The sequence below is a fragment of the Salmo salar genome, chromosome 25 (assembly GCF_965601325.2).
Source record: "Salmo salar chromosome 25, fSalSal1, whole genome shotgun sequence".
NCBI classification, from domain to species: Eukaryota; Metazoa; Chordata; class Actinopteri; order Salmoniformes; family Salmonidae; genus Salmo; species Salmo salar.
The window spans coordinates 22,235,510-22,259,025 of record NC_138315.1 but is presented as its reverse complement, the minus strand read 5'-3'; the positions used below and the strand labels follow the sequence as shown (position 1 = coordinate 22,259,025).

At 44.6% G+C, this 23,516-nt stretch overlaps 1 protein-coding gene across 1 annotated transcript in view; it reads right to left on the bottom strand.

The window, feature by feature from the left end:
* LOC106586367 (raftlin-2) overlaps nucleotides 1-23,516 on the bottom strand; it is a 30,349-nt gene that overhangs the window by 5,097 nt on the left and 1,736 nt on the right. The window contains exons 2-4 of the mRNA XM_014173563.3: nucleotides 7,221-7,401; nucleotides 5,924-6,216; nucleotides 5,115-5,333 (exon numbers count right to left, since the gene is read on the bottom strand). Of these exons, the coding sequence (XP_014029038.1) occupies nucleotides 5,115-5,333; nucleotides 5,924-6,216; nucleotides 7,221-7,401 (693 nt within the window). The remainder of the gene's footprint in view (nucleotides 1-5,114; nucleotides 5,334-5,923; nucleotides 6,217-7,220; nucleotides 7,402-23,516) is intronic.

The following is a 23,516-nucleotide window of genomic DNA, read 5'->3' as shown; positions in this document are numbered from 1 at the left end:
ATGCAAATCAGTGGACAGACATTCATCAGCAGATACCTTTACTGTAGCGGCTGAAGTGCATTGTGAACAATGCTCTACATGTGGCAGTGAATTCCAGTTAGTACAGAAAATACACTATCGGTCAAACATTTTAAAACACCTCCTCATTCAAGGGTTTTTCTTTATTTTTACTATTTTCTACAATGTAGAATAATAGTGAAGACAAACTATGAAATAACGCATATGGAATCATGTTGTAAATTTTTTAAGTTCTTATAGCCTTTAGCCGTATCCTTATCCGACTTCTCCTCTGGTGATGTAGAGGTTAACCCAGGTCCTGTAGCCCCCAGTTCCACTCCTACTCCCCAGGTGCTATCATTTGTTGACTTCTGAAACTGTAAAAGCCTTGGTTTCATGCATGTTAACATTAGAAGCCTCCTCCCTAAGTTTGTTTTATTCACTGCTTTAGCACACTCCGCCATCCCTTATGTCCTAGCTGTGTCTGAATCCTGGCTTAGGAAGGCCACCAAAAATTCTGAAATTTCCATCCCTAACTACAAAATTTTCCGCCAAGATAGAACGGCCAAAGGGGGTGGAGTTGCAATCTACTAAAGAGATAACATGACAGAACTCTGCAGGCTATCCAGGTCTGTGCCCAAACAGTTCGAGCTTCTACTTTTAAAAATCCACCTTTCCAGAAATAAGTCTCTCACTGTTGCCGCTTGTTACAGACCCCCTCAGCCCCCAGCTGTGCCCTGGACACCATATGTGAATTGATTGCCCCCATTTATCTTCAGAGTTTGTACTGTTAGGTGACCTAAACTGGGATATGCTTAACACCCCGGCCGTCCTACAATCTAAGCTAGATGCCCTCAATCTCACACAAATTATCAAGGAACCTACTAGCTACAACCCTAAATCCGTAAACATCATTAGATATCATCCTGACCAACCTGCCCTCTAAATACACCTCTACTGTCTTCAACCAGGATCTCAGCAATCATTGCCTGCGTCCGTAATGGGTCCTCGGTCAAACGACCACCCCTCATCACTGTCAAACGCTCCCTAAAACGCTTCAGCGAGCAGGCCTTTCTAAAACGACCTGGTCCGGGTATCCTGGACGGATATTGACCTCATTCCATCAGTAGAGGATGCCTAGTTATTCTTTAAAAGTGCTTTCCTCACAATCTTAAATAAGCATGCCCCATTAAAAAAAAAAGTTAAACTAAGAACAGATATAGCCCTTGGTTTACTCCAGACTTGACTGCCCTTGACCAGCACAAAATCATCCTGTGGCGTACTGCATTAGCATCGAATAGCCCCCGCGATATGTAACTTTTCAGGGAAGTTAGGAACATAGGCAGTTAAGAAAGCAAAGGCTAGCTTTTCAAACCGAAATTTGCATCCTGTAGCACAAACTCCGAAAGTTCTGGGACACTAAAGTCCATGGAGAATAAGAGCACCTCCTCCCAGCTGCCCACTGCACTGAGGCTAGGAAACACTGTCACCACGGATAAATCTACGATAATCGAGAATATCAATAAGCATTTTTCTACGGCTGGCCATGCTTTCCACCTGGCTACCCCTACCCCGGTCGATAGCTCTGCACCCCCCACAAAAACTTGCCCAAGACTCCCCCATTTCTCCTTCACCCAAATCCAGATAGCTGATGTTCTGAAAGAGCTGCAAAATCTGGACCCCTACAAATCAGCTGGGCTAGACAATCTGGACCCTCTCTTTCTAAAATTATCCGCCGCAATTGTTGCAACCCCTATTACTAGCCTGTTCAACCTCTCTTTCGTATCGTCTGAGATCCCTAAAGATTGGAAAGCTAATGTGGTCATCCCCCTCTTCAAAGGGGGAGACACTCTAGACCCAAACTGTTACAGACCTATATCCATCCTACCCTGCCTTTCTAAAGTCTTTGAAAGCCAAGTTAACAAACAGATCACCGACCATTTCAAATCCCACCGTACCTTCACCACTATGCAATCTGGTTTCCGAGCTGGTCACGGGTGCACCTCAGCCACGCTCAAGGTACTAAATGATATAACCGCCATCGATAAAAGACAATACTGTGCAGCCGTCTTCATCGACCTGGCCAAGGCTTTCGACTCTGTTAATCACCGTATTATTATCAGCAGACTCAACAGCCTTGGTTTCTCAAACGTCTGGCTCGCCTGGTTCACCAACTACTTCTCAGATAGAGTTCCATGTGTCAAATCGGAGGGCCTGTTGTCCGGACCTCTGGCAGTCTCTATGGGGGTGCCACAGGAATCTATTCTTGGGCCAACTCTTTTCTCTGTATACATCAATGATGTCGCTCTTGCTGCTGGCGATTCTCTGATCCACCTCTACGCAGACAACACCATTCTGTATACTTCTGGCCCCTCTTTGGACACTGTGTTAACAAACCTCAAGCCGAGCTTCAATGCCATACAACACTCCTTCTGTGGCCTCCAACTGCTCTTAAATGCAAGTAAAACAAAATGCATGCTCTTCAACCGATCGCTGCCCGCACCCGCCCGCCCATCTAACATCACTACTCTGAACTGTTCTGACTTAGAATATGTGGACAATTACAAATACCTTGGTGTCTGGTTAGACTGTAAACTTTCCTTCCAGACTCACATTAAACCTCTCCAATCCAAAATTAAATCTAGAATCGGCTTCCTATTTCGCAACAAAAGCATCCTTCACTCATGCTGCCAAACATACCCTCGTAAAACTGACTATCCTACCGATCCTTGACTTCGGCGATGTCATTTACAAAATAACCTCCAACACCCTACTCAGCAAATTGGATGTAGTCTATTACAATGCCATCCGTTTTGTTACAAAGCCCCATATACTACCCACCACTGTGACCTGTACGCTCTCATTGGCTGGCCCTCGTCGCCAAACCCACTGGCTCCAAGTCATCTATAAGTCTTTGCTAGGTAAAGCCCCACCTTATCTCAGCTCACTGGTCACCATAGCAGCACCCACCCGTAGCACGCGCTCCAGCAGGTATATTTCACTTGTCATCCCCAAAGCCAACTCCTCGTTTGGCCGCCTTTCCTTCCAGTTCTCTGCTGCCAATGACTGGAACGAATTGCAAAAATCAATTATTTCGCCACTATGGCCTATTTATTGCCTTACCTCCCTAATCTTACTACATTTGAACACACTGTATATAGATTTTTCTATTGTGTTATTGACTGTACGTTTGTTTATCCCATGTGTAACTCTGTTGTTTGTGTCGCACTGCTTTGCTTTATCTTGGACAGGTCGCAGTTGTAAATGAGAACATGTTCTCAACTGGCCTACCTGGTTAAATAAAGGTGAAATAAAAAATAAAAAAAACTGTTCAGAGGAGACTGCGTGAATCAGGCCTTCATGGTCGAATTGCTGAAAAAAAAACACTACTAAAGGACACCATTAATAAGAAGAGACTTGCTTGTGCCAAGTAACATAAGCAATGGACATTAGACCGTTGGAAATCTGTCCTTTGGTCTGATGAGTCCAAATCTGAGATTTTTGGTTCCAACCGCTGTGTCTTTGTGAGACGCAGAGTAGGTGAACAGATGATCTCTGTATGTGTGTTTCCCACCATGAAGCATGGAGGAGGTGTGATGATGCTTTGCTGGTGACATTGTCTGATTTATTTAGAATTCAAGGCATACTTAACCAGCATGGCTACCACAGTATTCTGCAGTGGTATGCCATCCCATCTGGTTTGGGCTTAGTGGGACTATCATTTGTTTTTCAACAGGACAATGACCCAACACACCTCCAGGCTGTGTAAGTGCTATTTTACCAAAAAGGAGAGTGATGGCGTGCTGCATCACATGACCTGGCCTCCACAATCCCCCGACCTTAACCAAATTGAGATGGTTTGGGATGAGTTGGACCGCAGAGTGAAGGAAAAGCAGCCAACAAGTGCTCAGCATATGTGAGAACTCCTTTGAGACTGTTTGAAAAGCATTTCAGGTGAAGCTGGTTGAGAGAATGCCAAGAGTGTGCAAAGCTGTCATCAAGGAAAAGGATGGCTACTTTGAAGAATCTCAAATATATTTTGATTTATTTAACACTTTTTTGGTTACTACATGATTTTTGGTTACCATGCTATTTCATAGTTGTGATGTCTATGTAAAATTTGTAAGTCGCTCTGGATAAGAGCGTCTGCTAAATGACGTAAATGTAATGTAGAAAATAGTAAAAATAAAGAAAAACCCTTGAATGGGTTGGTGTTGTAAAACTTTTCACTGGGAGTGTATGTCATTAGAATGACAATGAACTAGTTACAGACATGGAGAAGTAGGCTGTGTGCATATGTGCACATGCATGCACACAAGAATTTGCCTGTGTGTGTGAGAGAGCGACAGAGAGAGACCCCCGTGTGCTATATTCCCAGGCCCCAGATGTCTACAAATGATGTGGATTTTCGCGGCTGCTGCCAGTCTGTGGCGTAACAGGAAGCCAGGTCGGAAGGTTGGGAATAGAGCTCCAAATATAGCCACAGTGGGAGATATAAGGGAGGAGGAAGGTAGGAGGAGGCAGAGAGGGGTAGAAAGGAGGAGGAGCAGGAGGGAGAGGAGGAGGGGGGAGAGAAGAGGTGGGACTAAGAGACAGGAAGTGACTCATCCGGGGGACGTAGGGGGAGGGGAGACAAAACATAACAAGAACTGATTTTTGAGAAGACACAAAAATGGATAAAGTAGCAGAATGAGAGAGGTGGATGAGGACAAAGTGTTCTTAATCTCTCTATACTCTCTGGTCCTCTGGAGCTCAGTTGGTAGAGCATGGCGCTTGCATTGCCAGGATAGTTGGTTCGATTCCCTGGACCACCCACACGTTCAAAACATATGCATGCATGACTAAGTCACTTTGGATAAAAGCGTCTGCTAAATGGCATATATTAATATATTATTATTATTATTATTAAATCCCATCCTCTCTTCCAGAGAAGTAAAGTGTCACAAGATGTTGGCCTATCATTGCACTAATGCTCTTTGCTGGAGATCTTACAACTCCAAAGCAAGATGTCACCGTATGTATGTTGTTATTGCTTTTTAAGCTTGGTGTGGCTGTTATACAGTATGAATCTTACATCCACCTTAAGAGTCTCTCTATATCTTAGCATTTGACAGTACCTTTGGGTGTGTCCCAGTACACAAACGAGTCCACCAATGACCAGCCTTTACGGTAGTAGGCTGCGGTCAGCTCCAGCCAATCGGCCTCCAGCGCGCTGATCACCTGACCCTTCCTGGACACACGCATGGACAGTGCCCCCTGGTGGTACTGACAGGCCAGAGCTTCCAGCGGAGCACAGCCTGGTGCCCAAGAGTGGAAGAACACCAGCAACCTTAGGTCTGAGACGGGGGGGGGGGGGGGGGGGGGGGGGGGGTGTAAGAGGTAGAGGGTCAGATCAATCTGCCAGTTCAAGCCATCATGGAGGAGAACAAGAAAGAAGGTGCAGAGACAACAGACATTGGCGGTCTATGTGAACTCCAACGTGAACTCATCTCGCCCTACTTAGGACGAGGACGTCTCAGTCTGTATGGTTGTCTCTGTGGAGTTGTGGGTGAGGGTTAGCTGACTGACATGCAGAGGCCTCTCTTACCCCAGGGCCATCAGTCAGTGTCTTCCACACAACACAGAGTTCAACTGAACATCACTGACAGACCGGGGGAGAGGGGGATGAGTAGTGTTGAAGGGAGAAACAAATCTAGGACTCCACAGTCTGGCTGTGATGTGTTGAGCATTTTGAGGTTGTGTGGCGTTAAGAGGAGATAGCAGATATATCCCACATGTCAACATTGTTAAGGGAAGGAGACAGATGAGAAGTAGTCTCGTGTTGCCGTCCTTCCAAGTCATGAGAAAGTGGAAGCCTGGGAGCTGAACAGAAGAGAGGGGAAGAGAAAGCGAGACACGGGACGAAAAGAGAAAACTAGTATCTCACCAGGGCTGTAGGTAGGGCTGTGATCCTCCAGTTCTCCTTCTCCAGGAGGGGTACATGGAGGAGTGTGTGGGGGGGATCGATAGCCTCTCCTGGGGCTAGGCACCCTGCCGTTACTGCCCCCTCCTCCAGCCTGCTGGAGCACTGAGCCCACAAACCTCACTCCGCCCCGGGCACTACTGTTCACCCTGTCGATCAGTGCTCTAACCGTGTCGTCTGTCAGGGACTCCCCTGGGATAGGCCACTCCTCCACCCTCAGCACAGGAACACTGTGACACATGGACACCACCTGCTTACTAAGAGAGAGAGAGGAGAGAACAGAACAGAGACACTGACGTTCACAGTCATTGTCCTGCAGGTTCAAACTGGTAATCACAAGCTCCATACAGGGCATTCATTCATCATTCATGTGTTTTGACTGTTAGCTACTCTGAGACTGTAAATCCATGTCTAATCTGTATGCATTAGATTGGTAAATAGTCTCACGCTACAGAGCCCTGTCCAGCTGGAGAGTTCATACTTGATTTGTTTTTGTCAGTGTTTGCAGACAGAATTCATCATTTATTAATTGGCCATGCATGAGATGGCTACTACTTTCTAAACATAAAGCATAAACAACCATACTAAATAGGTAGTGTGATATATATATATATATCACCACACACACACACACACACACACACACACACACACACACACACACACACACACACACACACACACACACACACACACACACACACACACACACACACCCCCCCCCCCCCCCCCCTTGTAGTATATGTATATTCAAATAAAAGACCCTCACATTTTAATAATATGTAATATTACAGGTTTGATAATAACACAGAAGGTACCATGTGTGAGATTCTGAGGCCCTATTGGCCTTGAGAGAGCTGTTGTTGTCAGGGTACATTTCTACCCAATGGCAACCCCTGCAGCTGAGAGCCCCACAAAACATACTCTCCAGGAGTCTCCCCCTAACCCCTCCCCCTTAAACAGCAGTCTGACCTCCCACTGAAGTTGCATTAAAGATGCAGCTACATCATCTATCATTCATCTATTTACCAGGTTGTATGGGTTAAGGCTGGGTGGCTTGTTCCAATGCTGAGCTCAGATTAAGGGATGGGCGGGAGGGTTATGGGTTGTGGCGGCCCCTGGCCTAGGCACAGATCTAAGGTAAGTTTTGTGCTTTACCTCCCAAATGGTTCAAACTGATTCTAGAACGGGGCAATTCTACCTGGAGCGGCTGTCTGTGTGTGTAAGTGCTTCCAGGCATGCATGCGTGTGTGTCTGGTACCTGGGTCGTGGACGTGCCAGGATGGCTCGGTAGAGCAGGCTAAAGGGCAGGGAACGCGTGCGTCCAACAGAGAGAATGATGGGATGCAGAGTGGTGAGGACATAGCCCTGGGTGTAGTAGGGCTGCAGGGCCTGGGACAGCTCACACAGAGAGGACACATACTGCACCGTGGGGCGACTACCTGAAGGGGGAGGGGAGGAGAGGAGACAAGAGGAGAGGAGATGAGAAAGAAAAACAGAAAGGAAGTGGCAAGGAGAGGAGGGGAGATGAGACGTGAGGAGGATGAGTAAGAAGAACAGAGGGAAAAAAGGGGCAAGGAGAGGAGTAAATAAGGAAGATGAAAGAGAGAAGGAGAAAGAGGAACACAGTGAGTCAATAAAATCACTAGAAACTCCTGCATAAAGAATAGAGGAAGGAGGAGTAGAGGCTAGCAGTATGACATCTGTCTTCCTCCATCTGTAGTCTAACCCCAGAGGTTAAGTCTGTCCTGAACTGAACACCAATCAGATCTTCTCGTCTGTCTGTCGTACAATCTCTTTAGCAGGCCCTTGCTATTCCCTAGTCATTCCCAGAGGAGATAAGAGGGGAAATGCTGAGGTATTCACACAGAGAGAAAGTGGAGAGTAGAAGGCCAGTCTGGAGACTCTGGACTGTCCCATAAGCAGACAGTTTACTATAGCAGACAGACACTCTTATGCAGAGCGACTTAGTCATTAAATAATGCTGCCAGTCTCACACTTTAGCAGCACATCACTTCACAAACTCTTCTCATGGTGTACAGCTAACAGTTCCAAAATAAGACATCTCCTCTTGCTATGCTGATCAGACAGATGCCTGTTCATCCGGTGGTTTCCCTTCCACCACCAGTAACCCTGACAACCCTAACCCAGGGCAGGCCCTGATGAGAGGACACCACCATAGAACCACCAGTAACCCTGACAACCCTAACCCAGGGCAGGCCCTGATGAGAGGACACCACCATAGAACCACCAGTAACCCTGACAACCCTAACCCAGGGCAGGCCCTGATGAGAGGACACCACCATAGAACCACCAGTAACCCTGACAACCCTAACCCAGGGCAGGCCCTGATGAGAGGACACCGCCATAGAACCACCAGTAACCCTGACAACCCTAACCCAGGGCAGGCCCTGATGAGAGGACACCGCCATAGAACCACCAGTAACCCTGACAACCCTAACCCAGGGCAGGCCCTGATGAGAGGACACCGCCATAGAACCACCAGTAACCCTGACAACCCTAACCCAGGGCAGGCCCTGATGAGAGGACACCGCCATAGAACCACCAGTAACCCTGACAACCCTAACCCAGGGCAGGCCCTGATGAGAGGACACCGCCATAGAACCACCAGTAACCCTGACAACCCTAACCCAGGGCAGGCACTGATGAGAGGACACCGCCATAGAACCACCAGTAACCCTGACAACCCTAACCCAGGGCAGGCCCTGATGAGAGGACACCGCCATAGAACCACCAGTAACCCTGACAACCCTAACCCAGGGCAGGCCCTGATGAGAGGACACCGCCATAGAACCACCAGTAACCCTGACAACCCTAACCCAGGGCAGGCCCTGATGAGAGGACACCGCCATAGAACCACCAGTAACCCTGACAACCCTAACCCAGGGCAGGCCCTGATGAGAGGACACCGCCATAGAACCACCAGTAACCCTGACAACCCTAACCCAGGGCAGGCCCTGATGAGAGGACACCGCCATAGAACCACCAGTAACCCTGACAACCCTAACCCAGGGCAGGCCCTGATGAGAGGACACCACCATAGAACCACCAGTAACCCTGACAACCCTAACCCAGGGCAGGCCCTGATGAGAGGACACCACCACATACTCTGCTATATATACACTGTAGCTTACCAGCTACCTCTCCAGCTGTTTTGGTGTTAATGTTGTAGTGCCTCGCTTATATTGGTAACATAGATATTCTAGGGGTGTTGCATTAAGTTAGGACTGAAGACATGTGTTGCTGGGGTTATTTTTTTGGTTTCGGTTGGTTTGCAGTGTTGTTGCAGGGCGGCAGGTAGCCTAGCGGGTTAGAACGTTGGGCCTGTGACCAAAAGGTGAAAAATCTGTCAATGTGCCATTGAGCAACCCTAATTAACTATAGCTGACCCTGTAAAACAACATTTCACTGCAGCTATCCGGTGTATGTGACAGTAAAACACATGTTGGTGCTGCTGATAGTTGTCTGTGTTGAGGGGGCATTGTGTTCAGGTTTGTTGATAACATGTGACTAGTCTGTGTCTGGTGGGGTTGTTTTCCATAGTTTTCTCACGGCTCTGTCTGGAGACCTATAGCATCACCATACATCCTGTGTTCACAAAGAGGGTCTGTTCACTGGCTCCACGCCGGAGACATACACTCACATGAAAGTAAACACAATCACAGTCAAGCATGCATGCAAGCACACAAAAACAAACACCAAATCCCATTTTTAGACATAAAAACACGCTCCGCACATTCCAACTGATGGAACTCATCACACATTCACACACAAAACACACTCCCACTCAAATCTCATACACACACACACACACTCTCCCACCCAAACACCTCAGACTGAGATAATAACAGCTTGTTACTGGAATTTCTGCCATGTGAATTTGGCAGGGCCTGGCTGAATTTGGCTATGGTTTAAAACATCCTGGCAAGTCCAGGTCATAGTGAAATCTCTAGACGGGTGGGTGGCCAGGGAAGCAGTGGAAGAGAAGCTTTTGAGCTGGTGGTGTCTCTGTCATCTCAACATGTGTGTCTGAGTGTATGTGTCTGTTGGGTCCCACCTGAGCTCTAGAGCAACAAAAATGACATTTTGACCAAAAGCTCCCTAGAGGAGCTCAACGCCGGACTATTAATCCAGTCTCTCCCTCTCTCTCTCTCACACACACACACACACACGTCTCTCTCGCCTGGGCTCTTTTGTCCCTCTCCGTCTCCCTTCTTTCAGCCACCTCACACCCCCTCCCATCACTACGGCTCACCCTTGTCAACCCACACACTGAGCCCTCTGTTCTCTACTGTGTGTGAGAAAAAGAGAGGAGAGGGGGAGCACAGGAGGGGGAAGAGAGAGGGGCCGACTGTGGAAAGAAGGAGGGAAATGGGGAGAAATTAGAGGGGGAAGGAGATACCAAGTGTGGTGCAAAAAAGGGGTTTACAATAAAGATTTTATGAGCCAGAAAGCTTGTGTGTGAAAAGGAAAGCTTGTATAAAAGTGAGGAAGAGGGAAAGAAAGCTGGCAAAAGAAGAAAGGTGAGTAAGAAGAGAAAGAATGAGGGTAGAAGGAGACTTAAGGAAATTGAGAGGAAAGAGAGAAAGTGATGCTGGATTCCAAATATAGGCATTTCCATTGAAAAGGACCCATTAGTACCAATATCTGAAGTTCATAGGAACATATCAAATTGGGTGTCAAATGAAATCTAAGAGTCCATATTTTGGGGAATTTAAGGCATAGAATTTTCTTTCACCAATTTTCCAAAATGTGGCATAAGTTAAGGCATTGATTTCTGGATAAATAGACGAAAAGAAATCTACCAGAAAAAGTCTAAAAAGGTATCAGAAATACATCAAAAACACAATAATGTTGATGTGAAGGACCCCTACTAGAATTACCCCCCCCCCCACAAAATCTGTAACATAATTACTGCAACTGAATTGCCTATAATTACCTGAATCTTCAGGAAATGTTGGTAATTAACAGAAAATCGAACATAATATAGGTAATTTATACTTGAATAACAGAAGAAAAAAAACTGTATTCATATATATTGTATTAATGTATTATATCTGTGTCCATTCATGAGTTTCTAATAGATAGACCATATGGTTCAAGAGAAAATAGCCTACTCAACAGCATCTAATCAATGATGGCATTATTTTCTATTAACTTTTCCAACTGTGTTCACAACGGACACCAGTTTCACGTTAAAACAAATACAATGCCTATAGAATTTCTTCACATTTAATTGTGTTACGAAGTGGGATTTAATTGTCATTTTTGTCAACAATCTGCACAAAATAATCTGTAATGTCAAAGTGGAATAATAAATCAAAAAAAAAAATACTAATATACCTTGATTCGATAAGTATTCACCTCCCCCCCAGTCAATACATGTTAGAAACACCTTTGGCACCAATTACAGCGGTGAGTCTTCTTGGATAAGTCTCATAAAAGCTTTGCACACCTGCATTGTGCACTATTTGCCCAATATTCTTTTTAAAATTCTTCAAACTCTGTCAAGTTGTTGGGGATCATGGCAAGACAGCAATTTTCAAGTATTGCCATAGATTTTGAAGCAGGTTCAAGTCAAAAATGTAACTTGGCCACTCAGTAATATTCACTGCCTTCATGGTAAGCAACTCCAGTGTAGTTTTGGCCTTGTATTGTAGGTTATTGTCCTGATGAAAGGTGAATTACTCTCCCAGTGTCTGGCGTAAAGCAGACTGAAGCAGGTTTTCCTCAAGTATTTTGCCTGTGGTTAGCTCCATCACGTTTCTTTTCATCCTAAAAAAAAAATCCCCAGTCTTTGCCGATGTCAAGCATACCCATTCAGTCACCGGCTTTATCAATAATTGCATCGACGACGTCATCCCCACAGTGACCGTACCTACATATCCCAACCAGAAGCCATGGATTACAGGCAACATCTGCATCGAACTAAAGGCTAGAGCTGCTGCTTTCAAGGAGCGGGACACTAATCCGGACGCTTATAAGAAATCCCGCTATGCCCTCAGACGAACCATCAAACACAGGACTAAGATTGTATCCTACTACACTGGCTCTGACGTTTGTTCGACGTGGTAGGGCTTGCAGACTATTACGGACTACAAAAGGGAAACCCAGCCTTGAGCTGCCCAGTGACGGGAGCCAACCAGACGAGATAAATGCCTTCTATGCTCGCTTTGAGACAAGCAACACTGAAGCATGCAGGAGAGCACCAGCTGTTTCGGACGACTGTGTGATCACGCTCTCCATAGCCGATGTGAGCAAAACCTTTAATCAGGTCAACATTCACAAAGCCGCGAGTCCAGACGGATTACCAGGACGTGTACTCTGAGCATGCATGGACCAACTGGCAAGTGTTTTCAACCTCTCCCTGAACGAGTCTAATACCTACACGTTTCAAGCAGACCACCATAATCCCTGTGCCCAAGAAAGCGAAGGCAATCTGCCTAAATGACTACCGCCCCATAGCACTCACATCGGTAGCCATGAAGTGCTTTGAAAGGCTGGTCATGGCTCACATCAAAACCATCATCCTGGAAACCCTAGATCCACTCCAATTCACATACCGCCCCAACAGATCCACAGATGACGCAATCTCAATCGCACTCCACACTGCTCTTTCCCACCTGGACAAAAGGAACACCTATGTGAGAATGCTGTTCAACACCATAGCGTGTGTTGCGTTCAACACCATAGTGCCTACAAAGCTCATCACTAAGCTAAGGACCCTGGGACTAAATACCTCCCTCTGCAACTGGATCCTGGACTTACATTTACATTTTACATTTTAGTCATTTAGCAGACGCTCTTATCCAGAGCGACTTCCAGTAGTGAGTGCATACATCATGCATTTTTTTTTTTTTTGTACTGGCCCCCCGTGGGAATCGAACCCACAACCCTGGCGTTGCACACACCATGCTGGCGTTGCAAACACCATGCTCTACCAACTGAGCCACAGGCCGCCCCCTGGTGGTAAGGGTAGGCAACAACACATTTGCCACGCTGATCCTCAACGTGGGGGCCCCTCAGGGGTGCGTGCTTAGTCCCCTCCTGTACTCCCTGTTGACTGCATGGCCAAGTAAGACTCCAACACCATCATCAAGTTTCCTGACAACAAATTCTACCGAATGTGGAAACCTTTCTTTACCTATTTCGAGACAGTGAAATGTCCCTCTACTCCACAGTTAACTCCCTACCTAAGCTTTGTATTTAATTGTTCTACCTTTGTGAGTGTTTAATATTAGCCTGTCTTACTATTATAATTTTTCTATTCATTTAAGACTAGTCATGGTTTTTTAGTGCACTTTGTTGTTTCTAATGTATGTTTTGTTATGAAAGTATTACTTAAGTATTTTATATTTTCGCATGTGCATATACATTCCTACCTCATTCAAAAAGCATGTCCCATGGTATATCAAATATATAAAATACCATGTGCAATGTACTGTTTTTCAAGCATTGTTTACTGTAACTTTGAAAAAAATACCAATAAAAAGAGTTAAAAAAAATGTAAGAAAGTTTGTTGACAACAACGGTGATAGGCCTGATCAGCAAAGATGAGACAGCCTATAGGGAGGAGGTCAGAGACCTGGCAGTGTGGTGCCAGGACAACAATCTCTCCCCAACGTGAGCAAGACAAAGGAGATGATCGTGGACTACAGGAAAAGGAGGGCTGAACACGCCCCCATTCACATTGATGGGTTTGTAGTGGGTCGAGAGTTTCAAGTTCCTTGGTGTCCACATTAACAAACTGTCATGGTCCAAACACACCATGAAGATGCCTCACAAGTCCTCAACTGCAGCTTCATTAAATCGTACCCACAAAACACCAGTCTCAACGTCAACAGTGAAGAGGCGACTCCGGGATGCTGGCCTTCTAGGCAAAGTTTCTCTGTCCAGTGTGTGTTCTTTTGACCGTCTTAATATTTAATTTTAATTGGCCAGTCTGAGATATGTGTTTTTCTTTGCAACTCTGCCTAGAAGGCCGGCATCCCGGTGTTGCCTCTTCACTGTTGTCGTTGAGACTGGTGTTTTGCGGGTGCAATTTAATCAAGCTGCCAGTTGACGACTTGTGCGGCGTCTGTTTCTCAAACTAGACACTCTAATGTACTTGTCCTCTTGCTCAGTTGTGGACAGGGGCCTCCCACTCCTCTTTCTATTCTGGTTAGAGCCAGTTTGAGCTGTTCTGTGAAGGAAGTAGTACACAGCATTGTACGAGATATTCCGTTTCTTGGCAATTTCTCGCATAGAATAGCCTTAATTTCTCAGAACAAGAATAGACTGACGAGTTTCAGAAGAAAGTTCTTTGTTTCTGGCCATTTTGAGCCTGTAATCGAACCCACAAATGCTGATGCTCCAGATACTCAACTAGCCTAAAGAAGGTCAGTTTTAACACTTATTTAAATCAGAACAACAGTTTTCAGCTCTGCTAACATAATTGAAAAAGGGTTTTCTAATTACCAATTAGCCTTTTAAAATTATAAACTTGGATTAGCTAACACAACGTGCCATTGGAACACAGGAGTGATGGTTGCTGATAATGGGCCTCTGTACGCCTATGTAGATATTCCATGAAACAAATCTGCTATTTCCAGCTACAATAGTCATTAACAATGTCTACACTGTATTTCTGATCAATTTGATGTTATTTTAATGGACAACATTTTTTTTGCTTTTCTTTCAAAAACAAGGACATTCCTAAGTGACCCCAAACTTTTGAACGGTAGTGTACATGTACAGATGACCTCGACTAACCTGTGCCTCGCACATTGACCCAGTACTGGTACCGGTACACCCTGTATATAGCCTCCACATTGACCCGGTACTGGTATCGGTACCTCCTGTATATAGCCTCCACATTGACCCGGTACTGGTACCGGTACTCCCTGTATATAGCCTCCACATTGACCCGGTACTATCCTACCTGACAGGTCGCTCCTACCAGGTGGCGTGGCGAGAATCTGTCTCCGCACCATTCGCTCTCACCACTGGTGTCCCCCAGGGCTCTGTTCTAGGCCCTCTCCTATTCTCGCTATACACCAAGTCACTTGGCTCTGTCATATCCTCACATGGTCTCTCCTATCATTGCTATGCAGACGACACACAATTAATCTTCTCCTTTCCCCCTTCTGATAACCAGGCGGCGAATCGCATCTCTGCATGTCTGTCAGACATATCAGTGTGGATGACGGATCACCACCTCAAGCTGAACCTCGGCAAGACGGAGCTGCTCTTCCTCCTGGGGAAGGACTGCCCGTTCCATGATCTCGCCATCACGGTTGACAACTCCCTTGTGTCCTCCTCCCAGAGTGCTAAGAACCTTGGCGTGATCCTGGACAACACCCTGTCGTTCTCCACTAACATCAAGGCGGTGACCCGATCCTGTAGGTTCATGCTCTACAACATTCGCAGAGTACGACCCTGCCTCACACAGGAAGCGGCGCAGGTCCTAATCCAGGCACTTGTCATCTCCCGTCTGGATTACTGCAACTCGCTGTTGGCTGGGCTCCCTGCCTGTGCCATTAAACCCCTACAACTCATCCAGAACGCCGCAGCCCGTCTGGTGTTCAACCTTCCCAAGTTCTCTCACGTCCCCCCGCTCCTCCGCTCTCTCCACTGGCTTCCAGTTGAAGCTCGCATCCGCTACAAGACCATGGTGATTGCCTACGGAGCTGTGTAGGGAACGGCACCTCCATACCTTCAGGCTCTGATCAGGCCCTACACCCAAACAAGGGCACTGCGTTCATCCACCTCTGGCCTGCTGGCCCCCCTACCTCTGAGGAAGCACAGTTCCCGCTCAGCCCAGTCAAAACTGTTCGCTGCTCTGGCACCCCAATGGTGGAACAAGCTCCCTCACGACGCCAGGACAGCGGAGTCAATCACCACCTTCCGGAGACACCTGAAACCCCACCTCTTTAAGGAATACCTAGGATAGGATAAAGTAATCCTTCTAACCCCCCCCCCTTAAAAGATTTAGACGCACTATTGTAAAGTGGTTGTTCCACTGGATATCATAAGGTGTATGCACCAATTTGTAAGTCGCTCTGGATAAGAGCGTCTGCTAAATGACTTAAATGTAAATGTAAATGTACTGGTAACCCTGTATATAGCCTCCACATTGACCCGGTACTGGTACCGGTACCCCCTGTATATAGCCTCCACATTGACCCAGTACAGGTACCCCTTGTATATAGCCTCCACATTGACCCGGTACTGGTAGCTCCTGTATATAGCCTCCACATTGAGCTGGTACTGGTACCCCCTGTATATAGCCTCCACATTGACTCAGTACTGGTACTGGTACTGGTACCTCCTGTTTATAGCCTCATTATTGTTATTCTATTGCGTTATTTTTTACTTTACTTTATTTAGTAAATATTTTCCAAACTCTATTTTCTTAAAACTGCATTATTGGTTAAGGGCTTGTAAGTAAGCATTTCATGGTAAGGTCTACACCTGTTGTATTCGGCGCATGTGACAAATAACATTTCATTTGATTTCATGCTTGAAAATAATGAGGCAGTTACTCAGTGATGTGTTGGATTTGCCCCTAACACAAGGCTTTACATTTAGGCCAAAAAGTGTATTTTCTTGCCATGTTTTTTGCAGTATTATTTTAGTGCCTTGTTGCATACATATGCATGTTTTGTAATATTGTTATTCAGTATATTTTGTTATTCTTCTTTTCACTCTGTCATTTATGTCATTATTGTGGAGTCAATACAATGTTGTTGATCCATCCTCAGTTTTCTCCCATCACAACCATTGAGCTCTGTAGCTGTTTTAAAACTTCTCATGAGCTTAGTTCAACTGTCACACCCCATCAGAACCCAAAGTAGATGCTTGTTTAACGCCAATGTTTGTTTGCAAACACAGTATAGCCTCAACAAATGCTTATAACTATAATTTTGATATCATGGATGGTCAGTCCTTGGATCCATAGCTCTGGCTATGAATTTGAGAGTGGTTACATTTTTCCAACCTCATCCCTAACGCTTTGTTATTGTTTCAACTGCTGATTGCCACTTTAAAGATATACTCAATGTCTGCTTTGTTATTGTTACCCATCTACCAATCATTGCCCTTCTTTATGAGGCTTTATGAAGCTCATTGGTCTTTGTAGTTGAATCTGTGCTTGAAATTCAATACTTGACTGAGGGACCTTACAGATGTACAGTATCTATGGGGGACAGAGGAAGGGGTAGTCATTCAAAAATCATGTCAACCCCCATTACTCTATAGAGTTCACATATCTTCTTATGTGATTTGTCACGCCAAATTGCCTTAAAGGGGGAGAATACTTATGCAATGAGTATATTTTAGTTATTTCGTTTTTTTATTACTTTTGTAAAAAAATAAAATGTACAAAAAAAAGAGAGTCTAAACAATATTTTCACTGTGACACCATGGAGTATTTTTTTTTTACAACTAAATCCATTTCCATTCCACTTTAAAATGCAACAAAAAGTGGGTGTAGACGTTCTCATGTACAGCGCCTTATTGGCCTAGTAAAATAAATAGGTGTAGAAAAAGAAAGGGGATTTCATGCTGAAACCCTTATATTAAACACCAATGGTATTCACTAAGTTGATGGTTTATTGTTTATATTTAGGTTGATGTTTTTAAGCTTTGTCATTCTATATTTTTGTATCTTATTGAATTATTTCACATATTTGACATGTAATCAGGCCACGCTGAGGACCAGAGTATTACAGAAACCTGTGATAATCTGATGTACCTAATCTAGATGTATTGTGATAGATTACATAAAATCTTTGAAAGATGCCAAAATTCTGGTAGTTTACTGGTAAACTTCGAAAGTTTCCAGTAATAAACCATCCCATTGCAACCCTAGCTATAATGGGAAGTAGTAATACTCACAAACCACAGTTGGGTCACCTGCATCTCTCTCTCCCTCCATCTCCAGTTAATGTCACCTCTCCCAGCTCCCACCTACCCATGAGCCCCCTCTCTTTCCATTTACTTTAACCAGCATCCTCACCCACTGAGCACCGACCAACACCGGATGTTAAAAAGTAGTTTGGTCAGTCCACCAGGGACTTGATGTTAACATCCACAGACAGACCGGACTGGACCAAATCTGAACCTGTCATATCATGTTTCACAAGTTTGGATAGCACAGTACAGTAGTGAGTAGAGCACAGTACTGTACAGTGACTACAACACCGTAGAGGACATTATAATAGTGAGTGAAACATGAGGAGAATGCATTTCTCCTCATAATTATGCATTTCTGTGTAGTACGCATGATGTAATTCCGTTACAGTAATTCCGTTACCAGGTGTAAATCCACTTCACTTAGTGTAGTTTTATAACCAAAAGAGATTTTTCAAAGTCAAGATGCCATGTCATAGCTGACACCCCAGTCTTTCTGCAGACATCTTAATCTTAATTCGGAGCGGATATTTAACAGTTTTTGGAAAAATCTGGGTCACAAAAACCTGAGGGAGATTTCACCATAATTCCTTTAAAGATTCCATCTGCACAGTTCTTCCAATAAACTCATTTTTGTAAAATTTACAGTGGAAATTGTTAAAAGTAGTCCTTGTGCATATACACCGGACAAAAATACAAACGCAAATGTGAAGTGTTGGTCCACATGAGCCGAAATAAAATATCCCAGAAATGTTCCATTCGCACAAAAAGCTTATTTCTCTCAACCGTCCTCAAAACCGCAGACCACGTGTATGGCGCCGTGTGGGCGAGCGGCTTGCTGATGTCAACGTTGTGAACAAAGTGTCCCATGGTGGCGGTGGAGTTATGGTATGGGTAGGCATAAACTATGGACAACAAACACAATTGCATTTTATCAATGGCAATTTGAATGCACAGAAATCCTGTAACGAGATCCTGAGGCTCATTGTGAAGCCCATTTATTTTTTTAAGGTATCTGTGTCCAACAGATGAATATCTGTATTCCCTGTCATGTGAAATCCATAGATTAGGGCCTAATGAATTCATTTTAATTGACTGATTTCCTCATATGAACTGTAACTCAGTAAAATCTTTGAAATTGTTGCATTTATATGTTTGTTCAGTATAGTTGTATCGCTTGTTCAACTTTAAAATCAATGTTTTTTGTCTGGTATTCATTTTAAAGTGAACAAAAAAAAGTTTCAAAGCGTAATTCTGTTACTGTGGAATTCAGTGGAGGTTGGTGCCATTTAAGATTAGGGAGGACAATATATATTTTTTTAGCATTATGGCTTTATTTCTATTACAGCATATTGGATGACTGTTATTCATATTCCATTAACCCAGCTCAATGTAATGTCAATAGATTTAGGCTAATACATTTTTCCTATACCCATCATGAGGTTGCTACAACGTAGCCTATGAATTAAAGTTTACAACGTAGGTGCACAGGTCAAGATACATTTTTTTTAATCAAGGTGACAGACAGTGACACATTCAATACCGTTTTACACACTCTTGCCTGCATTTTGCTGTTCTAGAGTGTAATCATTAGTCCAAATCGTTGCTCATTCAGGTATGTTTATCCCCATTTTGTTTCGTTTACTTCTGTTTAAGAAGCATTTGTCAACACAATTGGCAGAACGAATACACCCTTGATCATCCGCAAACACAGTTCACTTTCATAGCAGCCACATACAAACAGCATGATCACCTTGCTCCTTGTATAATTCCTTCTCGAATCTACGTGCTATCCTTCTCTCACCTTTTCCCTTCACTGTTGTGCACAACACAACAGCTGTCTGTGACCAGGCAAAAAAACCTTTCCAAGCCAAACCTTCATACCATAACCTCTACACACAGCCTACATCGTTGTCACCACATTAGCTAACGTCAGTCAACATAGCGACTAAAACGAATGTGTTAGTAAGCCTGCAACAATCATGCAGTATAGTGTACAGCAAGCAGTTTAGCAGTTAAACCGGCAAGGCCAAGTTGACAATAAATTAATATAACCAAAAGCTTACCTTGACTTGCAGTGTTGGATAGCCATAGCTAACATAGTATCCCTCTCTGTTTGAGCTGGTGTTTGAGTAGGCTAAACTAGCTAGCTGCATTCGTTAGCTAAGTAAGTGAAAAGAAATACAACAAAATATAGCTAGCTTTCTCTCTCACTTCTCCTTCATTTTTCAAGAAATTAATTTGTTAAAAACTGTTCAACTATTGTCTTTCTCTTTGAGTTAGCTACTCACCACATTTTATGCACTGACGTGCTAGCTAGCTGTAGCTTGTGCTTTCAGTACTAGATTCATTCTCTGATCCTTTGATTGGGTGGACAACATGACAGTTCATGCTGCAAGAGCTCCAATAGATTGGAGGACGTCCTCTGGAAGTTGGAATAATTACTGTGTAAGTCTATGGAAGGGGGTGAGAACCATGAGCCTCCTAGGTTTAATATTGAAGTCAATGTACCCCGGAGGAGGACAGAAACTCTCTGTCCTCCAGCTACACCATGGTGCTTCCCTAGAGAGTGCTATTGAGGCTACTGTCGAACTTCATTGCAAAACAGTGTGTTTTAATAAATTATTTGGCGACGTGAATATATTTAGTATAGTTTTATCCCCCCAAAAATGTTTTTAATGTTCGTCCTCCCCTTCCTCCGCTGAGGAGCCACCACTGGTGAAATTACCTGTACTCTACAGGAATAAACATGAGAGGACAGAGTGTGTAGTTCTCGTGTAAAGTGGAAAGGATTATCCTAATATGATTACCAAGGCACCATCTCTGTTAACAAATCATTACATTACATTAGCTAAATACTATACCGTTCTGCCAATCAGGGCCCCGCGACTTCACTGGAAACTCCAGTTAGCTGAGCAGAGCAGAATTGATTCTTCACAGTGTGTTAAACCATATCACTACACCAGCCAGGTTTGGAATGTACCATTGCCCTTGTAGTCTCCTCCAAATGTAATATATACTCTATAATCAGAGCTAATCCAGCATTTTCTAGGGTCTGGTTCCAGTCAGATTAACACAGAGAGAGAGAAAGAGAAGAAGAGAGATTATAGTAGATTGTGGTTGCGTTGAATTTGTTCTGGAATTACATCCGCATATGGTCCAGGTGAGGCGGAATTTAATTTGCCGCATACAGACAAATACCAAAAACCTAGCCTGGTTCCAGGTCTGTTTCTGCCGTCTTGCCAACTCCTATGGTTATTGGCGTAAGAATGACCATATGAGTTGGCAAGACAGCACAAATAGATCTGGGTCCAGGCTACTAAGAACAGGAGGCTGATGAGAATCCAGGCCTAGCAGTCAATCGAGGTAAACAACCTTGGAAAGAGAAGAGTCATAATATTTTAGCATAGCGGGGTGGTTGGATACACTTATCCCTCATCCCTAAATCCTTTAATCTTTCAATCTATCCTCCTATCCAACTAATATCCTCTAGGGCCGGGACGACACCAGTATCTCGATACTCGTTAGTATCATGGCAAGAAAACAAAACACAAAGCGGATTTAACTTCTTTAGGAAAACACCAGTAATGTTGCAAACATCATGTTGTCATACAGAGTCACATGTATTTATTTTCCAAGCTATAGCTCACAATATGTTAAATACAGCAGGTTATTAAAGGACCAAAGAGTTAGATCTGCTTTGTGTTTTCATTTTTGCCATGGAAAAAATATCGTCCCAGCCCGAATATCCTCCCATCCAGCTTGAATTATTAATCTCTCTAGCCACCTCTGTCCAACCACAAATCCAATCTCTCGACCTGTCACCCCTCTGCCCGTTAATTTATCCATCTAGGCATCCATCCATCCCCTTTACATCTCTCCATCCCCCACTCAGCCCAGTAGAGGCCCTGTGGATCAACAGTGTGAGGCCCACTCTGCCCCCCCTCTTCACGGGCTGCCGTCCAGCCTCTGTCCTGGGCCCAGCTGAGCTCTCCAGCCCTCCCTTCCTCCCTCAATCCACACTGACTGTACTGCGGGGCTAAACTAATCAGCATGTGAGGCTTTAGCCATTAGACATTAGCCACTTTGATGTGATGCCCCTGGCCTCTGCTTCCGCCACAGGGAGGAGTAATGGTGCTTTAAAAGGAGGCCAAGCTACTGGGCTGGGCTGCTACTGGGAAGAGGGGTGGGGGTGTGCATGTGAGGGAAGGTGCAGCCAGCGAATGGCTTAGGAGAGAGGTTGTGTGTGTGTCCCAGAAATGTTTCTTCGTTTCAAGGAGAATTGAGGAAGAGAAGAGGGAACATGTAGTGGGTTCTAACTAGTCCCCAATCTTCAGGCAGGTCCAGTGTTGATGCTAACACTGATGTCAATACTGAAGCTAAATCACACTAGTTTGGCATAAAGCAGAGAACAGCAATGAAACGGATCCAAGATGGATGATTAAGGACGTTAGTTCTAATCTTTATTAATCTGTCCGTTTGGCTCTGCCTCACACTGAAACATCTGGCTCAGAGGCCCTGGAGGAGAGAACATGGTAGTAAACAGTCAACCTAGCCACCTATCCAGTGGAATACCCTGGTACTGGAAGTCATGGGAGTCACACTTGACTTGGGAAGGTACAGTACCTATAGCAAGCATCAAATGTCAATCAAATGTGGCTAAGCTCTTCTCATAAAGAACTAAGACAAGTAAGGCTTTGATACTGTGTAGCACAGACAGGCACACAATACAGCAGTACCTAGAGGCATTCAAAGGAGTAGGTACTGTCTAGCTGCACCTTTAAACCCTTGAGAGTCATGTTGAATTATAAGCATAATATTGTTTTCATTTCCAGCCTCTTGGAGTGTGCCTGCTACTCAACTGTCAGTGTGTGGGTCTCTATACACGCCTATACAGCAGCTGACAGTGCAATCAGAGGAATTCTATTACTTTTATTTGACCCTGCTGGTCATCTATGAACATTTTAACATCTTGGCCATGTTCTGTTATAATCTCCACCCGGCACAGCCAGAAGAGGGCTGGCCACGCCTCATAGCCTGGTTCCTCTCTCGGTTTCATCCTAGGTTCTGGCCTTTCTAGGGAGTTTTTCCTAGCCAGCGTACTTCTACACCTGCATTGCTTGCAGTTTGGGGTTTTAGGCTGGGTTTCTGTACAGAACTTTGTGACATCAGCTGATGTAAGAAGGGCTTTATAAATACATTTGATTGATATTCTGGAGATGTTTGCTTTGCCTCGAGGCATCTGCAGGCCAGGCGCTCCTCACTAAGGAATGGAGCTCAATCACGTTTAGGATTATGTATGCTCCAAAACAGACCCTCAGGCTGTCTATATATCTACACTATATACAGTATTTGGGGTTGAACTTGACCACATGCACCACAGTCCTAATATGTACACAGTAGTACATATCATTTGATATCTACAATAAGCAGTACTTCATTATTTCAATAATGTCTATGAGGCCGTGTTTTTTTCTTGACCAGGATTTCTGTTGGTATGGAAGTCACAACAACCAGCCTACACAGACAGGGACTCCTAAATCCAGTTGAACAGGATTTGGCTGGTGGAGGAAACCCATGACTTTCTGGTTATCTCCCAATGAAACTAAGGTCACTAAACTGTTCAGGCAGTTTACACACTCAC